At 31.7% G+C, this 26,505-nt stretch overlaps 2 protein-coding genes across 4 annotated transcripts in view; one reads left to right on the forward strand and one right to left on the reverse strand.

Moving 5' to 3' along the window:
• Nucleotides 1–9,457, reverse strand: part of LOC107439586 (uncharacterized) — a 14,343-nt gene extending 4,886 nt beyond the window's left edge. The window contains exons 1-4 of one of the 2 annotated variants that reach the window (XM_071179391.1): nucleotides 9,227–9,457; nucleotides 7,463–7,517; nucleotides 3,415–3,506; nucleotides 2,220–2,367 (exon numbers count right to left, since the gene is read on the reverse strand). In XM_071179391.1, coding sequence (XP_071035492.1) covers nucleotides 2,220–2,367; nucleotides 3,415–3,506; nucleotides 7,463–7,496 — 274 coding nt within the window. In that variant the 5' untranslated portion in view covers nucleotides 7,497–7,517; nucleotides 9,227–9,457. Of the gene's footprint in view, nucleotides 1–2,219; nucleotides 2,368–3,414; nucleotides 3,507–7,462; nucleotides 7,564–9,226 lie in introns of both variants that reach the window. The other variant, XM_016052229.3, reaches the window with a different exon arrangement.
• A 700-nt stretch (nucleotides 9,458–10,157) lies between these two features.
• On the forward strand, nucleotides 10,158–25,532 carry LOC107439589 (Josephin domain containing). 2 transcript variants are annotated; one of them, XM_071179392.1, is made up of 6 exons: nucleotides 10,202–10,448; nucleotides 11,775–11,911; nucleotides 13,918–14,129; nucleotides 17,480–17,605; nucleotides 22,178–22,352; nucleotides 25,108–25,532. In XM_071179392.1, exons 3-6 carry the CDS (start codon nucleotides 13,933–13,935, stop codon nucleotides 25,312–25,314), a joined length of 705 nt encoding a protein of 234 aa, XP_071035493.1. In that variant the 5' UTR covers nucleotides 10,202–10,448; nucleotides 11,775–11,911; nucleotides 13,918–13,932; the 3' UTR covers nucleotides 25,315–25,532. The 2 variants fall into 2 exon arrangements, with proteins under 2 accessions (XP_015907718.1, XP_071035493.1); XM_016052232.3 differs by lacking the exon at nucleotides 11,775–11,911 and having other exon boundaries at nucleotides 10,158–10,448.
• Nucleotides 25,533–26,505: the final 973 nt, after the last annotated feature.

A 26,505-nucleotide genomic window follows, 5' to 3' on the forward strand; every position in this document is an offset into this window, starting at 1 on the left:
CAATTCTTGCGGCATACGACAAAAACATGGTTTCATCGAAAAAACTGCGTGGAGCTCAAAGAGAAAACGTAGGAGATGCTTTGTTAAGATGGTTCGAAATCTTGTTCAAAATGTAAAAATCTTGCATTCTTTGCACATTGTAGATAAGAAAATTGATGAACTCAATTTAAAATCAAATTGTGTTCAATCAAAAATCACAAATTTTTTTCATAAAAAGTGAAAATAAAACTAATATTTAGCGACGTAATTACTTTTTCCATCAATTTTTGCTTTATTATCTGTTAATTAGTTAATAATTTTTTAAATAACTTATGCAAAATTGCAAAGCCAATTTTCAATCATTCAACTGTCTTATGCAAAAAATATTCTTCAAAAAATTTGGATATAGTGAACCATCGGTTATAGTGGACACATTACTGAGTCCGCAGACGGTTCACTATAGCGGGGTTCGACTGTATATATATATATATATATACAGTCAAACCCCGCTATAGTGAGCCAAAAAAGTGAGGAAGTTGGATATAATGAATTTTTTCTGTCTTCGACTGATTTTTTTTTTTTTGTAATTTTGAAATTTCTACTTCAAAATAAATGCATACACCGATTTTTAAACCATCTATGGAGGGGAAAGTAGCGATAATCATTTTGTTTCTTTGATTCTTTTATCTCACTTTCCCATCCCTAAACAAACCAAGCAGATGTTTCCAACCAAGGCAGATGATGCACCTGTAAGGTGTCGGTGGGATCAATATGCATTTTCTGTCAGAGGGAATGAGTAATTGTTCATTATTGGTCAAAGGGTTGGACACTAATCTGTGTTCTCCTTTTTGCTCTCAGTTCAGTTAAAATAAAAGCCTGCAAACAAGTGTCTCAAATTTAACCATGGCGGGCAGTAAACGTAAAACATGCTCCATTGATGATAAAATGGGCATAATCAGAAAAATTGAAAATGGATGTAATCAAGCTGATATATGCAGGGAATATAAACTATCCAAATCTACAGTTTGTAACATTTGGAAAATAGGCAATTAACAATTTCTGCTCATAAAAAAAAATTTAGATGGCAGAAAAAAGTTGAGATCAAAAGGATGTTGAAGAAGCATTACTGAAGTGGTTCAGCAATCGTAGAAGCCGCAATCTTCTAGTATTTAGAAAAATGTCGATGAATTTGCTAAGCGAATTTGTGAGACTACGTTCATGTGCCCGAATGGCAGGTTAGAGAGGTTTAAAAAGCGGAATAACGGAAATTCAGGAAATATTATCTGATAGTCGGAAAGTGTTTCCATATCTGATGTTGACGATTGCTCATCAGCTAAACATTACTAATTTTTTTTTGTACGCAAGACGAAGAGTAATAAAAAAATAACACATTTTATGCTACTTTGTAATATTTTTCAGTCATTTATTTGAATAATGTGTAATAAAAGGGAGGAATTTGGGAATTATTAGTTAAATTGCCTGCTTAATGGATATAGTGAACTCCCGGTTATAATGAACCGAAATTTCGGTCCCTTGAAGGTTCACTATAGCGGGGTTTGACTGTATATATATATAACATAAAAAGCTTCAATTAATCTTTTTATGTTATTCCTTTTCTTAATTTATTATTCAAAACGGAACGCTTTCTCTCAGTTTTAAATTCACATCCTGTCGTTTAATCTATTTTTGGTTCAAGTATGCATTAATTAAAAGTAAGACATTTTCCCCTTGCTCTTTGTGGGAATCGTGTGACCTATTTGATAAACCAATTACAATTAAGATTTCCCTAAAATGAAACATTTTACGAATTTACTCTGCAACATTTTCCCTAGCTTTTATTGAGGAGCACAACGATTTAGTGTCCACTTTGATAAACGTTCTCTGCCTAATAATTATGTGTGTCTCATATGGCTTTATTAGGAATTCAATCCAGAAAATTTGACAGCTCACTGCATCACAAAGGAGCAGAAAAATAACAAAGAAACACTTCAACAATTTAGTGTCTAATAATTATAATAAATAAATTTTGTACCCTCCTTCCCTTCCTAAGACCTGTTTTTATTCTTTCACTCTGCAACGACGTTTTATATATATATATGTGTGTGTATATACATACAGCCTGGTCTCCAATAAAAATGTTTCTCTCGCTTTGTGCTGTTTAATTTTGATCCAGTTCCCATTATTATAGTGTTTGGCTCAGTGTGTCCATTTAACCCTTAACGCATGAATATGAGAGTTACCTGGCATATATGTTTTCCTTGGATCCAAGTCACTCATATCGTACACGGATTGACCATAGTTCATGGGATTAGTGAAGGTAGCATATGCCGGCACTTGTCGATGCTTTGGACGCTCACACAACCTTTTACTGAAGGTAAGAGTTCTTGGCTGTGCAACAACAACAAATTTTCAGTGGATGGAGGAAAAAAATTACATCTTAACAAATTTTGATTATAATTTTTTTTATCGTGTTGAGACTTTTTTTTACGCAAATTTGTTAGAGAGAAAAACGCAACTTAGGATAAACTTCGAGAACACTAGACAGAAAAAACAAATTCCATAACTTCGGCTAGAACCACTGAGGCAAAAGTATAAAATTGTTCATCTAAAAAATAATTCCGAAATGGCTAAAATTTAAAAGATCGTTCTTTAGAAGAAGAAAAAAGGTGTTTATTTCCTCTTCTTTTTTTTTAAACTTATATTTTGAGAGTTGCAATTTTGTTACAAAATTCGATTTGTAACATAAGAGTTATTTAATCAAGGAAATATTAGCTCTCTTCTTTTTTTTTTTTATTCGACTGTTAATTAGATTGAATTCATTTTTAATGTGATATTACGACATGAAAATTTCGAATCTTGCATCGCTTGTAATCGCTTTTCAAGGATCTCCATACCATCGTAAATCCGTGTTTCGATTTATTTTTTTCTTTTGCAGTTATATATATTATTTTTTCTCATGGTTTTTAAAATTCCTATATTATTCAGACACGCAAAACTTGAATCGCGCATTTGAGAAATCAATTTTTGATGCGCTCGATTTGCGTTGATACCATCGCAAATCCATACGGTACCGCATGGTTATAGTTGCTACAAGTGGTATAGTTGCTACATGGTTGCTACAAGTTTTCTCAATGTTTTTTTTAACTCCCTATATTTTTTATTTGTAAGAAAAAAAAATTATTTTTAATTGGATATTTTATGTATCTAACTTTTTGTATTTACTCAATTTTTTCAACTACCGTCTGACTAACTTGTAATATAGATTTACAACACAAATCTAGAATATTTTTTTTATATTTTGAATATTAGAGAATTTATTCAAAAATATTTTTTAAAAAATGCTATTGTTAAAATAGTAGCTGAAATTTCTACTGTATGTTAATAGTGTTTAATCACCGAAATAGTTATTATAAATTCTATAAATATTAGGTTTACCAAAATGTCATCTATGGGAGTATATTTAGTATAAGAATCTAATCTGGGATATTCTTCTCTCAGTCTTTCAAAATTGCTACATAAAGAATCATCTGAAAAATTAATTCATGTAATTAGTAGTTACATAATTATCTGACTTAAATCATATTAATATTGTAGCAGACTGTCATACATTATCAACCATAAGTACTCTTATATTTCTACGGTACAGGCAGCTAGTGTTTAGCTTGAGCTATTAGAAAATTTGTAGAAAAAAGGACAAGATGTTTGATAACTTACTAAAACAGAGAATTACTTTATGCATTATCGGCGCCTGTATGCACTTTTGCTATTTGTTCTGAATAAACTGGTGGATGAGAGTCAATAAATTCCTAGAAGGCCAGTTTTGCAGCATTGTTGGAACTTGTTTTCTTATTAGCACTTAGATAGTTAGTGGAGCCTATGTCTGGTGAGTAAGTAGGATGATGAAGTTCCAATTCCTGTAGTTTTGCCACAGTCATTTGTTCGAGTCTGTGGTCTTCGTTGTCGTGCGATTAGATCGGCGTCAATCTGTTGGCAGATTTAGACGATTTTATTTTTTTAAGTTTCCGTATCATTTTGTCCAGTTGGTTGCTGTATATTTCTGCTGAGATGGGTCAGAAGCAACGGAGATTTTTAACTCATCATTAATGACCTTTGATTTCTGGCAGTCATGTTCACTTCTAAAGTCAAAGTTAACTTTACAAAATTTGGCGATGATTTAGCCAGTTTATGTCTACTGCGCAGTATTAACACTAGAGCTTAATATGATAACAACGTTTCGCGGAATATACGATGTCGTAGTTCCACGTTCACGTTCATCTTCACAATAGTATGGATTTCCAACAAAACGAATTATATATATACTAGGAGGCTCCGCCCCCTGCTCGCTAACGCTCGCCAACCCCCGAGAATTGCTACGCAATCCTATGTGGTTCACGCCGTGAACCATGGCTCGCTGCGCTCGCTCGCCAATGAACACAATGTTCTAGCACAAAGACATAATATATTATCATCAAAGACATAGTATTTTATCATCAAAGACATAGTATTGTACTTATGTAGAAGAATTCTACCAATGTTCTTATTGGCTTTTAAAAAAGTATATTAGCTATTTAGATTGTACATGGTGAAAAAATCAAAACATTAGCTAAATAAGAAACATATTAGCAAAATAAATTATCAAATATTGCTTCACTAATATTCTGCATTTTAAAGCGTGAAAATTCAATGCATAAATAAACGCGAAATATAAAAAAATTCAATGCATTCAATACAAACACTTAAACGTTTTTTAGACGTTTAGGTAGCTCCCAGTAGAAAAATATCAATTCAACAGCGGCCTTTTAAAGCATTCTCACTTCAATTAATTAATTAATTCCTAATTGAGTTTAAATTAAATATTGTCATGTTTTTAGTGCATGAATCTGAATTGAACAACCTGATAATGCTCACTCTGGTTATTGTTATCTGGTTGCTCACTACGTGCTCTTGCGCGCCGAATCCAATCAATTAAAAATGAAAACTGTTGCCAGCGCGAGAAAAGAAATATCATCGGTTTTATTGATACATACGTACGTATTAGCGTTTTATATAATATAGATAAAGTCTTTTATATTAATGTTAGAGCTTAAAATGTTTTCTTTATGTAGCCGAGATGTCTAATTTTCTTACAAAAAAAAATCGAACTGTAGAATATAAAACAGCGTTCACAGTTAAATTTAAAGTTTCGCTGTTTGCTTTTTTATTTCTTACTTTTTTTTAACTCAAAATTTGAGTATAATCGAATCAACGAAGTGTAATTGAATCGCTTTGAACGGTCTATACTTTATATTAAACAAAACAATACGAAGTTTTCGTGAAATCATTTTTCTTTAAAATTTTAATAATTTTTAAGGCGAATCCAAAATTAATGACCTATGGATGATTGACTGAATGTAAACAATAACGATTTAAAAAAAAATTAACGATTTATAAATTTAGAAAACTTCCAGTGTATCCCTCTTCTTATATTAAGCTTACGAGGAGATGTGGGACAAGCTTATTATTCTAGAGAGTTTTATTATTGTGATATGAATTTAATTTACGCGTAATTTTAACATTCATAAGACTTCAGTAATTTATAAATTCTAACAACTCGTGAGCCTAAAACAAATGTAAGAAAATTAATATCAAAACATAAATAAAGTGTAAGGTTTGCCTTGTTTAGAGTGTAATCCTTTATTTGGGTATATTTGTGTAAAATAGAACCGTTTGCTATTGTTTGGGTAGCATCATAGCGAGCTCGCGGAGTCTTCCGAATTCGTTTCTTGTTTGTTTCGTTGAAAGTTAAATTGAAAGAACGCGTTATATTGAAAACACTTCAAATATAATAACATTGGTTGGCGCTCTATTTCAAGCTTAGTTGAAAAAAAATCAATCGGAATCTGTAACCAGAAAAATCTTGCGGCGAATTTTAACTCCTAAGGCCATCTGTACTTATCTTTACACTATCAGCCATCCATTTATTCATAGTCCGGCAGTGGACTAATCGTTAAGACACGGTTCTCAGCAGATCACTGAAGTCAAGCATCACTGGTTCCGGTCAGTATGCGGATGGGTGACCACTTGGATCAGTTAGGAACCGAGGGAGGGCAGTATCGATCCTCGTTAAGCTGTTCTACCATAAAGTGCTCAAATTCGCGTGCAAGTCGTCGGGCTACCGAAGCTGGGGTGCCATCTCCTCTGCAGAGGATCAAAATTGTGATGGCATGTCTTCGGATCATCCTCAGGGGTGTTTCCCAAATCGTATCCAATACCCCATTGTGCAGCTCCAGTGCGAAGTAAATGAACTACAATAATTTATTCATAATGCAATTTTTATTTCAAAGAAAAATAACGGTATTTCTTAACAGTTACAGATTAAGTTGACTTATTTCACCAATCCAACAAAACCCACAGTCAGTATCTAGAAGAAGTAATTGTGGTTCGAACACAATCAATCAAGCTCAGCTTCTTCTCCAACAAATTGTGCTCCCAAAAAAGGACTCGACTGTGCCTCAGCTGACAAAAATCTACAGCCAAGGTTCTTCCCAACCGATTTCGAAATGAACAAAGAAATGCAGAGGATGAGAATATGTAGTTAGAATCCTGGGAGAAAACCCATAATTTATGCCAGAATCCACTTGCAGTGATGTAGAGAAAGATAACACTGGACATATGAAAACGGATTATATGGGCGTATGAAACACGCTACGCTTAGTTTTGCGCTGATAGAAGGTGTGCCAAATTTGGCCAGAACCTCACAAAGTTATGAACCCATCTTGCCTTGTTCTCTCTGTGTTTCGCGAGGGTAAAGCAAAATACACGGGAAAAAGTAACCCGGAAGTATAGGCAGTAAAAATCTTGCAGTGCACCCTAGTGTAGAAAAGACCATACATAAGAAACTAGGATAAATTTTCATTTCAAACTCACCTAGATTGTTGTTGTTGTTAATTTACGTCGCACTAGAGCTGCACAATGGGCTATTGGCGACGGTCTGGGAAACATCCCGGAGGATGATCCGAAGACATGCCATCACAATTTTGATCCTCTGCGGAGGGGATGGCACCCCCGCTTCGGTAGCCCGACGACCTGCGCGCGAAGTCGAGCACGCTTCGGTAGCACAGTTTAACGAGGACCAATACCGCACACCCTCGGTCCCTACGCCTACTGATCCAAGTGGTCACCCACCCGCACACTGACCGTAGCCAGTGATGCTTGACTATCAGTCCACTGCGGGACCAAACTCACCTAGAATTACTTAATATCTTTGCAAAATTATTTGTTTGTAACTATCACCTCGTGGAATGAACTGTAATAAGCAGCTGTAAGCTTTCTAACCGGATGTCGAGCAGGTCATGAGCTCGAGATTGTTGTTGTTTACATTTATATGGAAAACATTATCCATACGTTCTGTTATTTGTGTAAAACTAAGTACAATAAAATCTCTATATAAGGCTTCTAATTCTTTGGCCATTGTGTGCATGTAGTACAGAGAGAGCGTACTTACCATTTAAGTGCTGAGTCATGATATCGTGTGTCATTCTAGCATACGTCTTCTCGAACTGCAATAATTTATGAGGATTAAATCCTTGTAAATAGCCGATATATCTGTAACAATTAATGAATCATACTACTATGCATTTGACTAGTACATTCTTCAACAAGAAGCATGGCAACATTTTTCAATAAAGTGCCGATAAAGAAAGTGTTTTCTTTTTTATTTTATCCGAATTTTTTAGTGCGAGATGTGTCTGGTAAAGAGCAGTTGTTTACGAAAAATTTGGTCTGCAGAAAAATGGTTTCTGTAGGGGGGAATGGTACTTACTTACTATCTTAACCTTGCCAATTTTGGAGATAACGCAATAAACTGGTAACCCAAAAGGTGCCAAAGTAGCAACCATAATCTTCTCCTTTCGAAACACTTCCCCGCCTTTTTGTGGTCGTTATAAACGTTCTATGCGATGGTAAGTGCAAGTATAGTTTGTCTGTAGAAGGTACTCCCCACGCCTCAATGTCTAAGACCGTCTGCTGCTATGGAAACAAAAAAATAGTGCATTTCAAAGAGGGGAGCTTCGTTCTCCCCTGACTCCCTTTCTCTCACCGACTCGAACTAAACCCTGAAGTCACCACCACTACTCCAGACAAATGGCTTGGGGAGTTCTTTACATAGACGAACTATGTAGGAAGGCGAGTATGGTATTTACCGAATAATGAAAAAGATGCCGTGGCCTTTCTACAAAAGTACAACATTTTAGCTATCAGTCAGGAATGTAACAATTGTCACCCAATGAAGCTTTATTTTGGAGAGCAGGTTTTTTGGAAACGCAATGTTGCAATTTTTAATCGTCATGGCGGAACTAGAAATTCGTTTATTTTGGTTTTAAAAAAATTTTCATTCACTTTTCATTATTTACAATTGTATTATTATTTAGCCGAGATAGCTCCGATGGCTTTTTCTTTTCCTGTGGTGGTCGTTATGCTATGTCGTCAATATAATTGCGATAGTGCGTAAGTACCGAAAAAAAAATAAGCAAGTTGCCTGAATAACAAGAAGGAAAGAAGTCTATTTTGGAAATAATCTAGATGAGAGAAGGAAGAAAAATTTGAAATAAGAGAGAAAACTTGGGGAAATAGGAAAATTTGAAGAATTTTCGATTATATACAATAGTTATGAATGTAACTAATTAATCAAAAATTCTTCAAATTTTCCTATTTCCCCAAGTTTTTTTAATTTTTTTTTATTTATTTGTTTTTGTTTTTTATTGTTAATGATTTTGGGAGAAAAGAAAGACTGGAAGCAAAAGACTATAAATTAGCGGTGTTGTCTGCAACTTGTGACCAGCCGATGAATATTTTAGTGTCTGAATTATCTCATAAGTTTTTTAATGATAATTCGACAATAAAACTAATAAGGCTGGGTAATGATAATTATTTTAGATGATAATCAGTAGAGAAAAACTTCAGGTCTATTCCCAATTTTAAAAAAATTGAAGAATTAGTTTATTTAGCATTTCATTTCGGCCGTAAAACGGTAGCTCAGTACTTCAAAACTGAAATTCAAAAACAAGAACCCATTGGGCAATTTAAAAAATATATATATACTTAAAATGCATAATCAGATACCATTGATTGCAAAAGTTCTTAATTGTGTCTTGTTGTTTTCGCTTCAAATCTGTACAATTTCTTAGTTATTTTACTAACGTTTCAAAAAGCGTTTATGAAACTAAGTAAATTCAGATCTTTAAATAATATATATCAGAAATAATCTTACCCAGGGATACAATGAATTCCTCAGTGATGCTCTTCTACCCTAAGCATTAAAGGCAACTCTTTTAGAGATCGAAAATTACATTTTACAAATCAACTCTAGACCAAAATTAAATTTAGAGCTATAGTGCAGTTATCTGTGACCCTTCAAATTTTGAGTGAAATTGTCCAAAAAGTAACGTATTTTATTTTTGGTAGCTGTGTTTACGTGAAACAGTTGATTGGCATTGTGTAAAAAATTTATTCACACGTAAAGCTCTATATGGTAATTGTAAATTTCAATAGCAATATTTGTAACACGTGAAATTTTTTAGTAATTTATCAAAATTTAACTATTTATTTCCTTCTTTCATATTTTTCCCTTAATAAATTTGCTTATACAAAAATTTAATATAAATGATTAAGATGGTGTAGAGAAGAACTCTCTACCTATGGCAACACTTCGCATGCTTTCACCATTAGCGTGTGGAGAGTCATAGGAGAAGGAAGTATATTAGTTTCTGTCTTGATTTATAAATGAGAAAATTATCTAAAACTGAAAACTACATTGAACATAATTATAAAATAAAACTTCGAGGAAATTTAAAAAAATGTTTTTGACAAGTATTAAGAAAGGGGAAAATATCGTAGTACATTCTTATGCAACTGAGGAGAGAAGGAAAGGGAATAGGGGAGGGTCGAGACATGGAATCAGTCTTCTCCCCAGATGGCGTATTCGAATGTTCCATTAAGCATTAAAGGATGCTAAAATATTAATAATTTTTGGTATTAATTAAGAAGATATAAGTAAAATTAACATTGAAATTTATTAAATCAAACGTGATTACTTATTTTATTAGATTAGTTAACTATTCGTATAGTAGTTAAGGCGAATATACATTGTGAAAGAAGTGGCAGCAGCAATTTAAAAGAGGGTAACCCTTTTTTATGTTGCCATCGGAGAAAAAAGGAACTTCCTTTTCCTCTAGCTAATATCAATGAAGATCTTGAAATATTTATTTTTGTTGACATGAGAGACATTTGGAAAGGGAAATATAAAAACCTAATGATAAGTTTCAGACATCTGAAAAGCTTATTTAATGTTCCATTTTTGTAAAATAAGATTATCAGATTTAATTAATCATGTGATATCAGTTTAGGCTTGTATATTTTTTTATTATTCAATCCAATCTATGGGAAACATATTACACTACTGTTCAAATATAGTATCGTCTGTGTGTCACAACGTAAGATCTTCTCTTTCATTAACCAAATTTGCTCCCCTCAAAGCTTTTTAGGTTTCATTTTATAAACGAGAAAGTTACCAAAAATTCTTTTTTTCACATGTTATATTTCTATAAGTTATTCAAAAATAATAACTCAAACATATAACAAAATGTATGTTATTTACTAAGACTTAATAATGATGGTTTCTTGTGCTTATCTAAGCATTATTTACTACTTTTATCATTCATTAACTAGATTTTTTTCTACCATATGCGTTTTTACTAATTGATCATTTACCTTATATATATCTTCTTATGGAATTACTCTCAATTTTGATATAAATCGAGATTTCTAATGTTGGCTATGTACTTTGTGGGTATATTTCCGTATCGGTACAAGATTTAAAGAATTTTTGGGCACCTAAAGTATCATAACTAATGTCCAATATTTTTATTTAATTCAACTTGAAAGCAAAACATTTGGGGAATATTTCCATATCCTGATCTGTCGCTCCAACTACAATTGCCAAAGTGCCAAATAGATTTTAAACTTGCAAGTTTTTTTAATTGCCCGGAGGTAGCTACGAGTTATATCTTTTGAGTTTGTCCCTTTGTGTGGTGTTTTTTTTTTTTTTTAAATTTCTCGCCGGTCACGGCACGGAAATGTCCAAGACTTGGCGATTATTCTGTCATAGATCAAGGTACAAAAATCTCTCCAGCATTTGAACCCTACTATCTAATTCGCAATATGCTAGTTCTTAAAGATTGGTTCTGATAATTAAAAATCTTCTATTTTTGAAGATAACTGGAAAGGACAATTTGTATCAAATGGCTAGGTCTCCATACACTTTTCTTTTAAATATTCTCTGAAATTTAAAACTTTATTTCCATTTATTTTTCTTTGTATGAATTTAATATGAGATTTCAATAGTTCTAAACCTAGTATATATACCTAGTATATAAACCTAGTATTCTAAACATATACCAAAGAGACTGTGATTGTTAATATTCATCGGTGGAAGCCAAAAACCACCAATTTCGATCGTTCACAATAACAACTATATTAAATATTCTCACTTTCTTTGTGTGATTTTTGGTACATACTTTTATATTTTTATTTAAGTCTATTAGTGGGCGCTCTGTAAAACTCGGAAAGCAGAGATTCCTTCTCATTACATTTTTTGGAAATTTAGCGTTAAATTAAATTATCGTTATAATGGTCTGTCGTCCAAGCATATAATATAAAATGAGGTGATAAGCGCATAGAAAATATGAAAATATTTGCTTATAATTAATAAGTGCTGCACTAATTTAAACTCGTAACCCAGACTTCTGTTCCGTTTTTAGAAATGAATTACTAGCAGTGGATGCGGGACTTGAAGTCATTTTGAGGGAAAATGATTATGGAAATCTCTGGATTCTGACTGATAGCCGAAGTTCAATGGAACATCTTAACTATTGGATCTATATTGGTGATATGACAAGTATATATATCCTTCACAAGTCGAAGTGCATCTCACTTCAACATGATATTCATTTCCAGTGGATCTTTTTGGTCGAGAAGGCACACTGTCCAGCAAAGGACGGTTGCAGCCTGCTAATTTCTGCATCTGATGAACTTACCTACCTAGAACTTTTTTCTCAGATGAAAAACTTAAATAGGAGGATTTGGCTGGTGCCTCCCACTCATGATTGGTATCGGGCTAATAAGCGGGACAGCCGTTGATTCTTCCATACGACAGAAAAACCAATTCTTTCCTTTCATGCCTTTATAGTGTATATCTAAAATGTCTTACTTTTTCTCATGGTATAATATCCTACCCTCTTTGTTCAAAATGCCACCAACATGACACTTCAGCTGTTTAATTTAAGCTGCTTGGGACTTCTTTGGGAAGAAATTTACACTTCTCTCCTTGTTTCCCCCTTTTTACTCGTCAACTTGGAAATAAGTAACAAAAAAAAAACATGTTCCTACATAAGGGGGACATTTCCTTACCATTGTTTCAACAGCAATCGCCAAGGTGCTAAATAGATTTTAAACTTGCAAATTTGTTTTTAAAAAATATGTAGTGTTCAAGTTGGTCCCTTTCTGTGATTTTTATTTTTTCGTTTCTCGTGGAACACTGCCCAAAAGTTGCCAAGACTCTGCGATTATTCTGCCACAGATCACGGTACGGAAATCTCCCTGTCCGATCTTTAGTAGTTGTATTTTAAACGAGATCATTTATATCATAAAATTTAAAGTTATGCATTAAAATTGAAAAATATATTGAAAGAAGAAGCAGTCACATTTGCTAAGGGTTAGAAGCAGTTACATTTGCTAAATAAAATGTGTCTCGAGAATTGTTATGTATAAGCGAAAACTAAAATCAAGAATGATATCAATACCACATTGTGTTAACTTAACATTGTGTTAATTGTTATGTATAAGCGATAACTAAAATCAAGAATGATATCATTACCACATTGTGTTAACTTAACATTGTGTTAATTGTTATGTATAAGCGATAACTAAAATCAAGAATGATATTAATACCACATTGTGTTAATTGTTATGTATAAGCGATAACTAAAATCAAGAATGATATCAAAACCACATTGTGTTAACTTAAAATTAAACCACCCTATTGCATTTAAATTTCACAAAAAAGTGAATAAGATTTTTGAACCAATAACGCATGATTAAATGTGGCAAAAAATAATAGAGTTTTTTTTGGCTTGATGTTTTAATCTACAATTCCGTATTAAACTATAAACACAAAGAGCCCTATTGTGAGACATTTCTCTTTTGGTTCGTGTTAATGAAATCCTCAATAAGGATGACAAAGGATTATTTCAGGTATAAGCATTTATTTTGTCATCTCTGGATTAATTATGAGTAAAAAGTAAAATATGAGTATATACATAATCTACATGGCATTAAAGTCCGGAACTCTCCTGCTCCCTTCCAGTTCATACCTTCGTTCTCCTAGTCCAGCTAATACTCAACTCCTCTACGTTCAAACTAATACTGATCTAAAAATCCTCCTTTTTACAAGAAAAAGTCCTTCGCTCCACCCCCAATGTAGGGGGACAACACTTCCCGTGTCCCTTTCCTTCTGACCCTCAGGTCAGGGGTCAATCAAATGCGTGGGAGAGGAATCAGGATCCTGACACCTATGAACCAAAATTTTTTTAAAAATCAAAAGTTGAACGAATGTATTAAAGTTTAAAAATGAAACAATTTAACTAAATGTTAATCTAAGCCTATTATTAAATAATTGAAATCGTCATTCACTTCAAAAATATATATAAATAGGAAATGTTTGAAGCGCTCAAAAATAGATGCCCATTTTCAAGACATGTCTACTGCTGTTATTTCCTATTTCTATATTTTTGAAGCAAATGAAGTTTTTAATCAGGCAATATCTTACCACTTAAATTTCTTGGAATTATTTATCTAAGCCCCTTATTATTTTTTTGCACTAAGCATTTTTGTTTTCTTTTGTAGCTTATAATATTATCCATGCACAAGTCTTGCCTTAACTTTGTAGAGAGCTGGTTCGGACGTGATCGCAAAACACTTCACAATGGCGCCAAAGGAGAAAAAAATATCTATCATGAAAAACAAGTTAAAGAGATGTGTGCTTTACATGCTCTAAATAATCTCTTTCAAGACAAGGAAGCTTTTAACAAGCAAACATTGGATAATATTTGCCACAGGTATTTTCTTTCCATTCACTGTTGAAATGAATGTTTACAGGACTTATATCCTGAAAATTACATTTCTGAAACAACATGTTCCAAAATATTCTTCACCTAAGCGGTTAGTTTCAGAAACCATTTTTAAATTCTTTTAGAATGTTATTTAATTTTAAAATTTGTAATGTTTTTTTTTTCAAGATGTGATTAAGCTTTTTATGCAAAAATTTATTGATATGCACTATCATTTTCTTTAGTAAAATTGTTTTATTGCATTAAAATTATTAAAAATCATAATAATTGTTACACACTCTCTTTTTCTCAGTGTGTACTTTAAATTTAAAAATATATGTATATATAATCATGAAATTTCTGTATTTTGAAATATAAACCATTCATTTTTCATAATTTATATTAATTGCTACACAGTAATAGTAATTGCAACACTCTTTTTCCCAGCACGTACTTAAATTGAAAATAATGTGTATATATAATGAAATTTATGTATTTTGTAATTTAATAATTCATAATAATTTCTACACTCTATCTTTTTCCCAGTATGCACTTCGAATTGAAAAAAAATTTTATATGCTGAAATTTATGTATTTTCTAATATAAAACATTCATTATTACAGTAGACTCTCTAAACTATGCCATACTGTAATATCTGCCATGATTTTCAAAAGTAAACAAACAACTGGCGATTGCGGTTAAACAAAACAAAAAATTCTTTTTTGGTATTATAAAAAAGTCTCCAGTCTAAAACTCTGCAAGTAGTCTACTGTATTTGTTTTAACTTAAGACACCCAGAATGCTAAAATCAGGCAGATTTTATATTTTCGATAAAATTTATCAAAAACTGCGCACTGCATCCTTGAAATTAAGTTTTTTTTCTCCTTGCTCACCAAACAGACTGCTTGGATCTCTTATATCACACCCCATACAGAAAATAGATTTTTTATTCCAAAACAGGATAACTTATAAAACAAGTAGATTAACTAAAAACAAGATTAATAATATAAAATCAGAGCCTTAATTATAAGAAAAAAAATGGAAATCTTAGTGATTTCAAATTTGATGATACTGTAAAATCAATGAATATTCAAAAGAAAGGAGTTAAAAATTGTAATAAAATGAGCATAAATATTTTCCTTTTTTTTATCAAATTGGTTTTTGTACTCTATAATGCAATTGTTTTTACTCTTTTTATCTCTCTCTTCATCAAAAAAAGTCGCTGAGTATTTTCACTCCTGAAAAAAAGAAAAATCTTAATTATATCCCTGCACTGAGCTGGAGCACAGCTACAGTTGCTATGAAATTATAGGTATAGTTCGTTCACCAGGAGTTGGCACATGGCTCTGCCTTCATCTCGTGGTATTAGTCGATGTTATTCCAAACCTAGAGGGTGGTGGCTCATGGGGATAGAGTGTTGTTGTAATCCCCTGAGCCACCACAGCTGTTGTTTTGTCTTCCAATGAGGTGACCAAAGGTTCGAATCCAAGCAATGGCTGGTCAATTCTAATTCCGCACTGACCACAGTGCTGGAGGGAAATATCCTCTGTGGTAGATGGATCATAGGTTTGAGTCCTAATGCCGTCAGGCTAACAGTGGGGGGTTTTCGTGCTTTTCCTCTCCATTTAACGCAAATGCGGGTTAGTTTCATCGAAAAGTCCTCCATAAAGGCAAATTTTTCCCAATACTTGATCCAGGAGTTTCCTTGTCTTCTGGATTGGGTTCAAGATTGCAGGGTTACGAAGTTTAACATTAGTAGTCTCAAACCGAAAAAATTGGGTCGGCTGTTAAAACAATGCTTATAAAATATAATATAAAATAAAATTTTATACGCCACCTCCGATAATCCTTTAGAACAATCAATTCTAGTGTTTAAAACATACAAGTCCAGTGTCATTTCGGATTAGAAAGTATTGAAATAGCACAGGTTAGATTACAGGCTTTTTTTCTTTGTATTCCTTTCAAGAATCCTGTACAGGGTACAAGACCATCTTTTGACAACTTTTGTGTCAAAATTCCAAAATTTCGGCATAAAATTTTTACAGCTTTAATGGTAGTCATGCCGTTTGTTTCATTTTTCTATCATCCTTTTTCTCCAAGATTTTTAATTGTGAAATCAGTCAGTCCTCTTGACACCCTGTATTTCCATGGTTGTGAACACTTGTTTCCTATTTACTTCTTTTTTTACAAGTCTTCCCAGCTGTACTCTAAATAATCGTGAATTCAATGGTCATAAAATAAACATGTTTTGCTATCATTTGAAAAAGTGAAGCGCCAGTGGCAAAATTGCGGCGACATTGTCACAGAATATTACAGAGTTTTTGCAGAAAGATTTTTCATTCGGGAAAGGAAAAACTTTGGTTTTCCATTTTGCATAATTTTTCGAAAAATGTTTTTTTTTTTTCCTTCCAAAAATGTATTTCTTGCGCACCTGAGGCAGATATGCCAACTTGCTCCGGACAGCAAATATATATTTTAAAGTGGTATTTTATCGCTTGTGATTCTTGGTTTAATAAATTCAACTTAGTAGATTTTAATCCACCACTATTTCTAAATAATTCATAGGGTTATATAATTCACCACTTTATAGTACTTATGTCATGCTATACCTTTTAAATAGCAAGCGAAAATAGTCAAATATTTGAAAAATTTACTTGTAGTTATTTACCGTTATTTTAATCATTTTGACGTGTCCGGAGCAGTTGACATCTCTGCTGAGGGGAAAGAAATAATCATGATTTTTCTATTCTCATTTAAAATTTGAAAAAAAAATCTGTAAAAACTTGCTTCTGCTAGAATTTCAAATTAATAATATACAAAGTGATTCGTGATCTTCATTTTGGGAGTTCTGCATGGATTTTACAATTTTTAATTTATGTTTGAATTTATATTTATTATTGTTTTATTTATTTACGAATTTTAACTTGTATTATGATTTACACAATTCGAAATTGCATATTTCCGCCTCCAAAATACGAGAATATTGCCTATATTATTAGAATTTAAAAAATATTACTTTTACAATTTAAAATTTTTATGCATTTTTATTGTATACTTTCTTCTGTAAAAACAATGTTTCTGTTACTTTAAATTTGCAATTGTTATAATTAAAAGTATCTTAAAGCAAAATATTTGTGCCCGGGAAGTTTGTCCCAGAAAGCCTGAAAAAATTCTGCCATAGGGGTGAAGTGTGTAACAGATCAAAGTATAGAACAAAATTAACTATGAGAAAAACCTACTGTTAATGAAAAAATATTTAGTAAAAGATATTTAAATTATGTAGTACAGCATTTTTCTATTGAAATCAATTATTTTTTTGTTGGCTGAACACTAAGTTTATGTTTTAACTTTTGTTTCAGTCTTTCTCCAGATAACCTAGTAAATCCCCATAAAAGTGTTTTAGGCCTGGGCAACTACGATGTCAATGTATTGATGGCTGCTGTTCAACTTAAAGGCTATGAAGCTATCTGGTTTGACAAGCGGAGGTAAGGAGGAAAAATAAACATGGCTTTCTTAGTCATTTATGAACATTAATTTCATCTTTTATTCTTTTAATGATTGGTAAAAAAACCTGGTAAGCATAATAAACATCCTCAACTTTACAAATACATAACAAATATCCTCAACTTTATTAGGAGGGAAAAATACTTTTGTCAACAACAGTAACTAATATAATTAACAAATCTGGCAATTATACATATATATATACAGTGATACCTCGAGATCTGAGTGCCCTAACATACGAGTTATTTGAGATAAGAGCTGTCGAGCGAGCGAAGTTTTGTTTTGAGATACGAGGAGCGACCATGCAAGCCCTTCTCATCCTCGATAATGCTCACCCACCGAACCTCGAACATGACATCCTCGAAGAGTTCAAATTTATAAAGGTTCTCTATCTACCACCTAACACCACTTCTACCCTGCCGCCCATGGATCAGCAGGTGATTTCTAATTTTAAAAAGCTGTACACTAAGCACCTGTTCCGGCGCTGCTTTGAGGTGACAGAGAACACAAACCTCATCCTTCGAGAGTAGGATGGAAGGACCACTTTAACATTGTGATATGCTTCAGAATTATTGATCAGACCTGGCTGAGTGTTACAACGAGGACCTTGACCTCTTCATGGAAGAAGCTGTGGCCTGAGTGAGTCTGTAGCCTAAAATTGTGCTGTGGCCTGTCTGTAGCTTTGAAGGATTCAAACCCAAAGTGCCAGTGGAATAGGAGATTGTGTCTCTGGGAAGATCCATGGACCTGGTGATGGGTGAGAGAGACGTGAACGAGATTGTCGAGGAGCACTCTCAGGAACTGACGACCGAGGAATTACAAGTGTTACAGTCGCAGCAGCATTCCGGGGTTCTGCAAGAAATTGGTTTCGAGGAAGAGCCAGAGGTGTAGGAGATTATCTCTAAAAGTAAGATAAAAGAGTTCTTGGGAATGTGGGAGAGAATTTAACAGTTCGTGGAAAAGAAACACCCCGAAAAAGTTGCAACTGATAATGCATCAGAGCTATTTAATGACACTTGCCTAATTCATTCCTGCAGCATTCTGAAAAAGAGGAAGAAACAAACCTCCTTGGACAGTTTTTATTTTAATCCGGCTAAAAAAGTGAAGACCAGTGAAGAGAAAAGCAGTGGCTAAAATTAAGCATGCAGTAGCAATTAAGTTGTGTGTAAGTTGCATTTAAGTGACCAAAATACAAATATGTATGCACACTTTATAAAACCAGTTTTTCTTGCTTTACATTCGCTTTTATTATGTTTTTATACGATATTTGTCATTTATAAATACATTTTTCTTATTCAAAAACACGTAACAAAAACATTTGGGGGTAGCATTTTTGGGGCTGGAATGGATTAATGGCATTTCAAAGGGGAAAGTTGCTTTGAAATACGAGCAAATTGACATACAAGCAAGGATACGGAACGAATTAAACTCGTATCTCGAGGTATCACTGTATATCTATATAATATGAGAAGAGAGTGAAATGATAACAAATAGCCAATCACAGAACAATTGCGGTTAGTAACGCACAAAACAGCCAATTAAAATTGAGAACGAATTTGTGTGAAGAGGTAATAACTTTTAATAATGCTGCTTGCTAAAAATGTTACAACTAAACTTACCATCTAAAGCTAAGTGGATCCAGTTTTTCCTCATTCATTTCAATATTGTTTTGGTTGTCATCAGCATAAAATTAACATAAGTCATAAAGGTATTATTTTCCTTTAAACATTTTTGTATCCCTAATTTAAAGTTATTTTCCAGTACTGCTATTATTAGCGAAAATATTAAATTATGATTGTGAACTCATCAAATTTGTTTGCACAATATAATGTGATAAGAATATAAATGTTATTTTAAAAAATGATTACTTCGAAAAATCCCTTCTGTTCACCAAGAGATCTAATTGTTTATAATACTAATAGATAGTAATATTTGGTAGAGGCACAAGCGTAAGCAAACAGAATTCCTTTTAGTATNTATATATATATTGTCTATAGAAAGAACTCCCCTTGCCACAAAGTCTGAGATAGTTGGCATGGAAAGAAGAAACATCACATTTCATAGAGGGGAGTTTCTCTTTCCCCTGATTCCTTCTCTCTCTTTGACTCGAGCCAAAACCTGTCTTAAATATTTACCAAGCACCCCTACTTGAAATAGTTGAATGTCGTAACCATAGTTACCACCACTGTTCCAGACAAATGGTGAGGGGAGTTCTTTCAATAGACAGACTGTAGTATGAGGAAAAAAAGTTTCTCTCTTTATTCAAATACTTTCCCTAAAAAAATCCCTGTTGATATGGAATTTTTGTACAGATTATAGCTTGAATATTTAACTAAGTATTATTAATACATAATGAAGTGAACCTCATTTATGGAAATCAGTTCAAAACTTTTTTTGTTCTAAAATGTTCAGTTTATTTTTATTCAGAACTCTCTTTTTAAATTAATTTTAAAAAAATCTTTTAGCTATCTTTGATGAATTAAATGTCTATTAATATTTGAAATTATGAGTAAAGTTAATGCATAACATTTCACGTATGTTTAATGTCAATCATAACTAGAAAATAATTGAAATTTTTCTATTTTGATAACTAGAAAAATCTCTAAAATTCCCTTTTTGTAAAATATTTAGTACATTATATTATTTTGAAATATCTACTGGATTTTTTCCTTTCAATGTTGGCGGCTATGTACTTAATATCAGAGAAACTTCTAATTAATATTCCTAGGCTGAATTACTGGTTTGAGGAATAGCTGTTTAGCAGATTGTAATACAATGAACTTCTATAATCTGAAGATTTCGATTATTCCTACCTGGTTTGGCCCCTTTCAGAAGTTCTGCTGTACTCATAACTAAATTTTTTAACATTACGATTTAACAGGGATTGCAAATTTTTTTTAACATTGTTAACAACCACCCCAAAATAAATAGGTTTCTTCCCACCCAAGTGGAAGAAATGAAAAAAATCTCTTTATCGACTAAAGATATCAAATATTAAAATAATTTTTTAAACAGTTTGCAATTGCAGCCTAGTTTAAATAATACTAGAATTAATTTCTGAGCTATTTAGTCTATCATTGAAAGCTGAAAAGCAAGAATTAGAAAGAAATATGACATTAATTTTTATGAAATTAAAATTACTGTAGTCCTTAAATATTTACAAAAATAAGTATAAGTAAATATACTAATCTCATTTTTTTTAATTGCTTAAAGAAATGTTAAAGTATTGTAGTTAAATTTTATGAATACTACTTAATTAAGAAATCGCATTCTAACCTTCTGCACTTTCTACAAATTGCATGTTAAATAACAATAGTTAAGTATTCACACTGACTTTTAAATAATATGAGATATAGATTTTAAAATTATGTATAAAACTAAAATTAATAATAGGAAAATAGTTTTTTTTTAAATTGTTTATTTAATAAAATATTAATTTTCTGGTACTATTTAAAGTTAATTATTAAAATTTAAGCTATTATTATTATGTTTTTTGCTGAACAATTGTTTGGTCATTTTTAGCTTCTTACATTAGCTTCTTGGCCCTTGTGGCAGAATCGTAGCGACATGGTCGCAGATCGTTACAGAATTCTCACAGAAAGATTTTTCTTTTGGGAAATAAGAAATTTTGGGGTTTTTTTCTGCAAAAATTTTTGAAAGTTTTATCTTTGCTTCAGAATTAGATTCAAAAGATGTTTTTCTTACGCATTGGAGTGGAAAAAAATGCTTGTGATTTTTCTATTCACATTTTATAATGAAAAATGAAGAGTAAAAAAGTGATAAAAGTTTGTTTTCTTTTCTGCAGAAATTTTCGAATGATTTTATCCTGTCTTCAGAATTATATTCAAAAGATGTCTTTCTCACGCATCGGAGTAGGAAAAAAAAATGCCTGTGATTTTTCTATTCTCATTCGAAAATAATGAAAAATAAAGAATAAGTAAAAAAAATTGGTTTTCTTTTCTGCAGAAATTTTCGTTTTAATTTCCTTATGCAGTCATTACTATTGATTTTCACAGTTTTCAAAATCCCATATTTTTAATACGATATTTTTTATTACAACATGTGAATCTCGAAATGAAAACGTGCATTTAGTAACCCTTTCCATAATCTGATTCACGTGATTTCGTAGTCTATCTTCTTTTTTTTTGTGGTAGTTACTGCTACAGATTTCAAAAGTTTTTAATTGTTTTCTTTTAATGTGATGATAATTTACAAAATGCGAGAATATCACCCACAAAATTAGAATAAAAAAAATATTCAATAATTAATTAAAAAATTATTTTATTTTATTACTATTGTTTGTTTTTAATTTTTAAAGTTGACACTTCTGTTACTTCTATTTACTAACAAGTATATTTGTTATTTTTAAAAGTGTTTTCAGAAAGATATAAGTATTAGAGAGGTATGTCGCAGAAAGCCCGATAACTTTCTGCCACAGTTCCTGACAAAATGCCAATCCTATGATCAAAATGCTTTTTTAATTTATTTCTTTTTGTTTTTATTTAAACAATATAGTGCATTGCTCTTGATTAAATTGTATATTTCTGTTTCAGAGATCCAAGCAATATTGATTTCACAAAAATTTATGGCTTGATTTTAAATGTCCCCAGTGAAATGAAATTCCTTCCACTCCGCTTAAATAGGAAGCACTGGATCGCTGTGAAAGAAATTGAAGGCACTTTTTATAACCTCGACTCAAAATTGGATCGTCCTTCTGTCATAGGAAAGGTAAACATCAATAATTCTGTCCAATATTTATTTCATACCAATACTTATTGAATCAAATGAGATAAAATGCTGGTCCATATATCTCACAGTGTATACATTAAGTAATGGTAATGAGACTGATTTTTATTATAAAAATCTTTTTATAAATATTTTTATTTAAAAATAATTACCATTTAATATTGTTTTTCCCAAAATTATTCCCTTGGGAAACTAAATTGCATCAGTGACAATTTTTCCACTGCTAAAAGCAGTGTCGGAACGCACACTGGAATAGCCTTTATCTGATTGGTTGCAGAATTTTAAGTATTTTTCAGTGTTTTAAAATGACCCTCATGTTCCCTCACAAGAATTTATAATCTCGAGAAAAGAAACAACTCAAATCAGGTGAGTAAATAGGTTAAGAAACCTCAGGAATTTGCTAAGTATCCCAAAGCACATTTATTGATATTACTGTGCGAAAAGACACTTTGCTACTTTTGTTATTTGTTCTCAGTGGCATGTTTTTTTCGTTATTCAAAATCTGATAAATGCCAGTTGAATGTATACTCACTGTTCTCTGATCATTCTGACCACGAATCAACTATCGTAAAACTCAAGGTCCTGTCAACATTTCTATCAGTTTTTGCAGTTGAAGTCCTTTTGCCGATGAATTATCTTCCATTTACTCTATTCCATCTGAAACTGCCTCAAGAGAACACCATACCACGAGAATCTTTACATCACAAATTCTCTTTCACCTCTATAGGTAATTTAAAGTATATAAAAAGTGAGCAAACCTAGATACCATGATGTTTCAAATACTGAAAAGAAATTTTCCAAACATCAAGAAGAAAACTTAGGATTATGCATAATAATTTGTTTACCTTTTAATGTTATGAAAATTTCTTTTCAGAAAACAAAACTACATGGCTTATCCTAGGTTTGTCTGAACTTACTTTTTCTATACTTTAAATTAGTTATGGAGATGAAAGAGCATTTGGAATGAAAAGTTTCTCCCGTGGTATAGCATCCTAAGGATTCTCATGTCTAGAGAAAAAATTCAAACTGGCAAAATCAGTCCAAATCTGAAACTTTAGGGGGGGGGTCGCCTATAAGAAGGGGATAATTGGTAGAGGGCCAACTACACTGTGTCATCGTCACATAACATGTCATATGGTCTAGGGAAATCTGAACACTGTAAAGCAGTAGTTTTGAAGCAGCTAAGTATATGACGAAATATAGTCATAAAATTTAAGAAATTCTCAGAAAAGTATAATTTTTAAAAGTGCAAACAATTTATAAAGTCATAATACAGAATAATAAAAAAAATTCTCAGAAAAATAAAACGTTTTTTTCACGCACCTTTTTCAATCTTACATTACACCATCCATCTGCATGTTTTTTTTTTTTAATAATGGTAGTTGTTTCTTGAAAAGTTTTATAATTTATTTCTATTGCTTTAGAATTTTTCTTAAGTTTATGTTGTAATTGCCTAAGGATTTTTCATTTTTAATATTTTAACACACATACGTGTAAGTGAATGTATATATGCCAGTAATGTATATAAGTGAATGTATATATGCAAAGGAAAAAGAAAATCAAAAGACCAAAATCATTTTAACACAAATTTTACCTTTTTTTTTCTGCTTCATATATTTCAGTTACTATTTCAAATTTGAGTATTATTTATTTTTATATTTTAGTATTTATTTTCATTTATTTATTTACTCTTCCTTTTCTAAAGGGGGGAATTCTCATCACATCTTCTATATAATTTTTTTTTAAAAGATGCAATTTAGATAAAATGTCTGTTAGTGACTTGTATTATGACAGGCGGACTAACTTCTTTTAATCTTGTTGTTCTACCCTATCTACATTTTTAAAATTTTGGTTTGATATCATTTTGATTTTTCTACTTTTATTTTGATTATGTATCTTCGAACAGACACCCATGTAACACACCTTAAACAATGCTTTTCAATTATCTGTAAGCAAAATAGTAACTTTATAGTAGTAATAGTATTTATCTCTAGTGACACTGTGAAGGAAACAGTTTTTTGCAGTTAAACTTGAAGCGTAACAACTGCGAAATCGCAATACAATAAAAATAAATTGCTCCTGTTAAAATATATATGTAATAATTCTGTTTTATGGAAAATACATATGATGCTGAGAACTAGTGGAAATTGTCAAGTAGAAAATTAATATATAAATCAATTGACACTGTTGAGGGTAAATTTTTTTAAGAATATGCATGATGGGCTATTCTTTAAAATTTCGAGTGTGCGAGTACAATATGAAAATTTAAATTTATTGACACTGTCAAACACATGATGCTAAATAGTGTGGAAATTTGAAAATAAAACATGAATAATTAAAACAAACGATACAGTGAAAAATAATTTTCCTTTTCGAAATATGCATGATGCTGTACAGTTGTGAAAATAATAAAATATCTACAATTAACTATGTTAGCATTGTGAGGAAAATGAAACATAACGCATTACGATGAATAGTTGTGAAAATTTAAGAAACGTGAAAATATAAAATTAATATTTGAAACTAGTAATACTATATAAACAAGCTATAGGTCAGCATCTATGAGTAATTAGTGAAACCCTCTAGCACTAAAATATTTATTGAACACCAATTATTAGATTATTAAAAAGATTTAACCCACTTTTTACCTCTCCTAGTAGTCCTGCATACCAAAAATATGTTAGCAAAGTTTACCTACAAGATATTAAAAATTAGTGATGTCTGTTTTACATTTTAGGAATCTGATCTTATGTCTTACCTCCGAGAGCAGATAAGAGGGAAGGACCGAGAAATATTTTTAATTGTACCCCAAGAATTGGACAGAAAAAACTTGTGGAAAAAGGACCCTCGTTGGTGCTCTGAAACATACAGTATTCCTCGCTCGGCAAACCCAGACACGAACAGTACTGTGGCTGTGATTCACTTAAATTCAGAGAATCGATAAAGGATTATTTTATACCGAGTAAGCCGAGTGTCTTACAATGGAAGAGTTGCAACTATTTTTATGTACTTCAGATGTAATGAAAGATATATTATATTTAATTTTTATTTTTTTAGGTCTTTGAATTGTATATTTTTTATTTTAATCATGTTTATAGTTTTTCCTTTATTGATAGAAATTACTGTTTCATTGTTTAATAAAATTATTAACATTTTTCACAATTTTTCTTGACTTTTTCACTTAGTAAATTTAATTTACAGCAATAACCATGAAACCTTTTTGTTTTCTCTGTTATAGTTATTTTATTATCTGGGTCAGATTTCAAAGTAACATATTAAAAATTTTAATGGATTATACAGTACAAGGCAACAAAAAAAATTGAGACCTGACTTTTCGATGATTCTTGTTATTTCCTTTTGTATGTAAAATATATGAGGACACTAAACTATTGGTCATGATTACTCAATACTCGTTACATATTAAAAATTGAAAAAATGTATTTAGATGTTTAAAGTATTGTAGTTTGGTCTTAAAAAATTAAATGGATTATACAGTACAAAGCAAGAAGAAAAAAAAATTTGAGACCTGCATTTTCGATGATTCTTGTAATTTCATTTTCTATATAAAATATATGAGGAAACTAAACTATTGATCATTATTACTCAATACAAATCATTTCATTTTAAAAATTTGATTTCAGTGAAGATCCAGGAAAGAAATAAACATGGGTACTCACGACGTCAGAAAACTGATGACTGGAAAGTACAGAGCTGCAGTTTTTTATATGAAAAAGCTTTCTAAAAAAAACAAAAGGAGCTTAAAGAAGACCAGGATCTGGAGTTTTCAGCAAATGATAAGCATAGAATATCATGCTTAGCATGAAAAAATAATAGAGTTCTGAACAATTAGTAAAATTGCCTTCCTACTTAGGAAACTATTTACCCCGACGGCTTTCTGTTACAATAAAAGAATGTCCTCGCACTTCAAGACAAACTATAATATGGCTTCCGTCCCATAGCGAGTTTGGCTCTCTGATACAATAAAGCTATGTCCTGACACTTCAGGACAAACTATAATATAGCTTCCTCCTCTGATTTCAGTCCCATAGCGAGTTTGGCTCTCTGATACAATAAAACTATGTCCTGACAACTATTTATATTATAATAAAACAATGTCCTGACACTTCAAGACAAA

Source organism: Parasteatoda tepidariorum, chromosome 4, assembly GCF_043381705.1.
Source record: "Parasteatoda tepidariorum isolate YZ-2023 chromosome 4, CAS_Ptep_4.0, whole genome shotgun sequence".
NCBI lineage: Eukaryota > Metazoa > Arthropoda > Arachnida > Araneae > Theridiidae > Parasteatoda > Parasteatoda tepidariorum.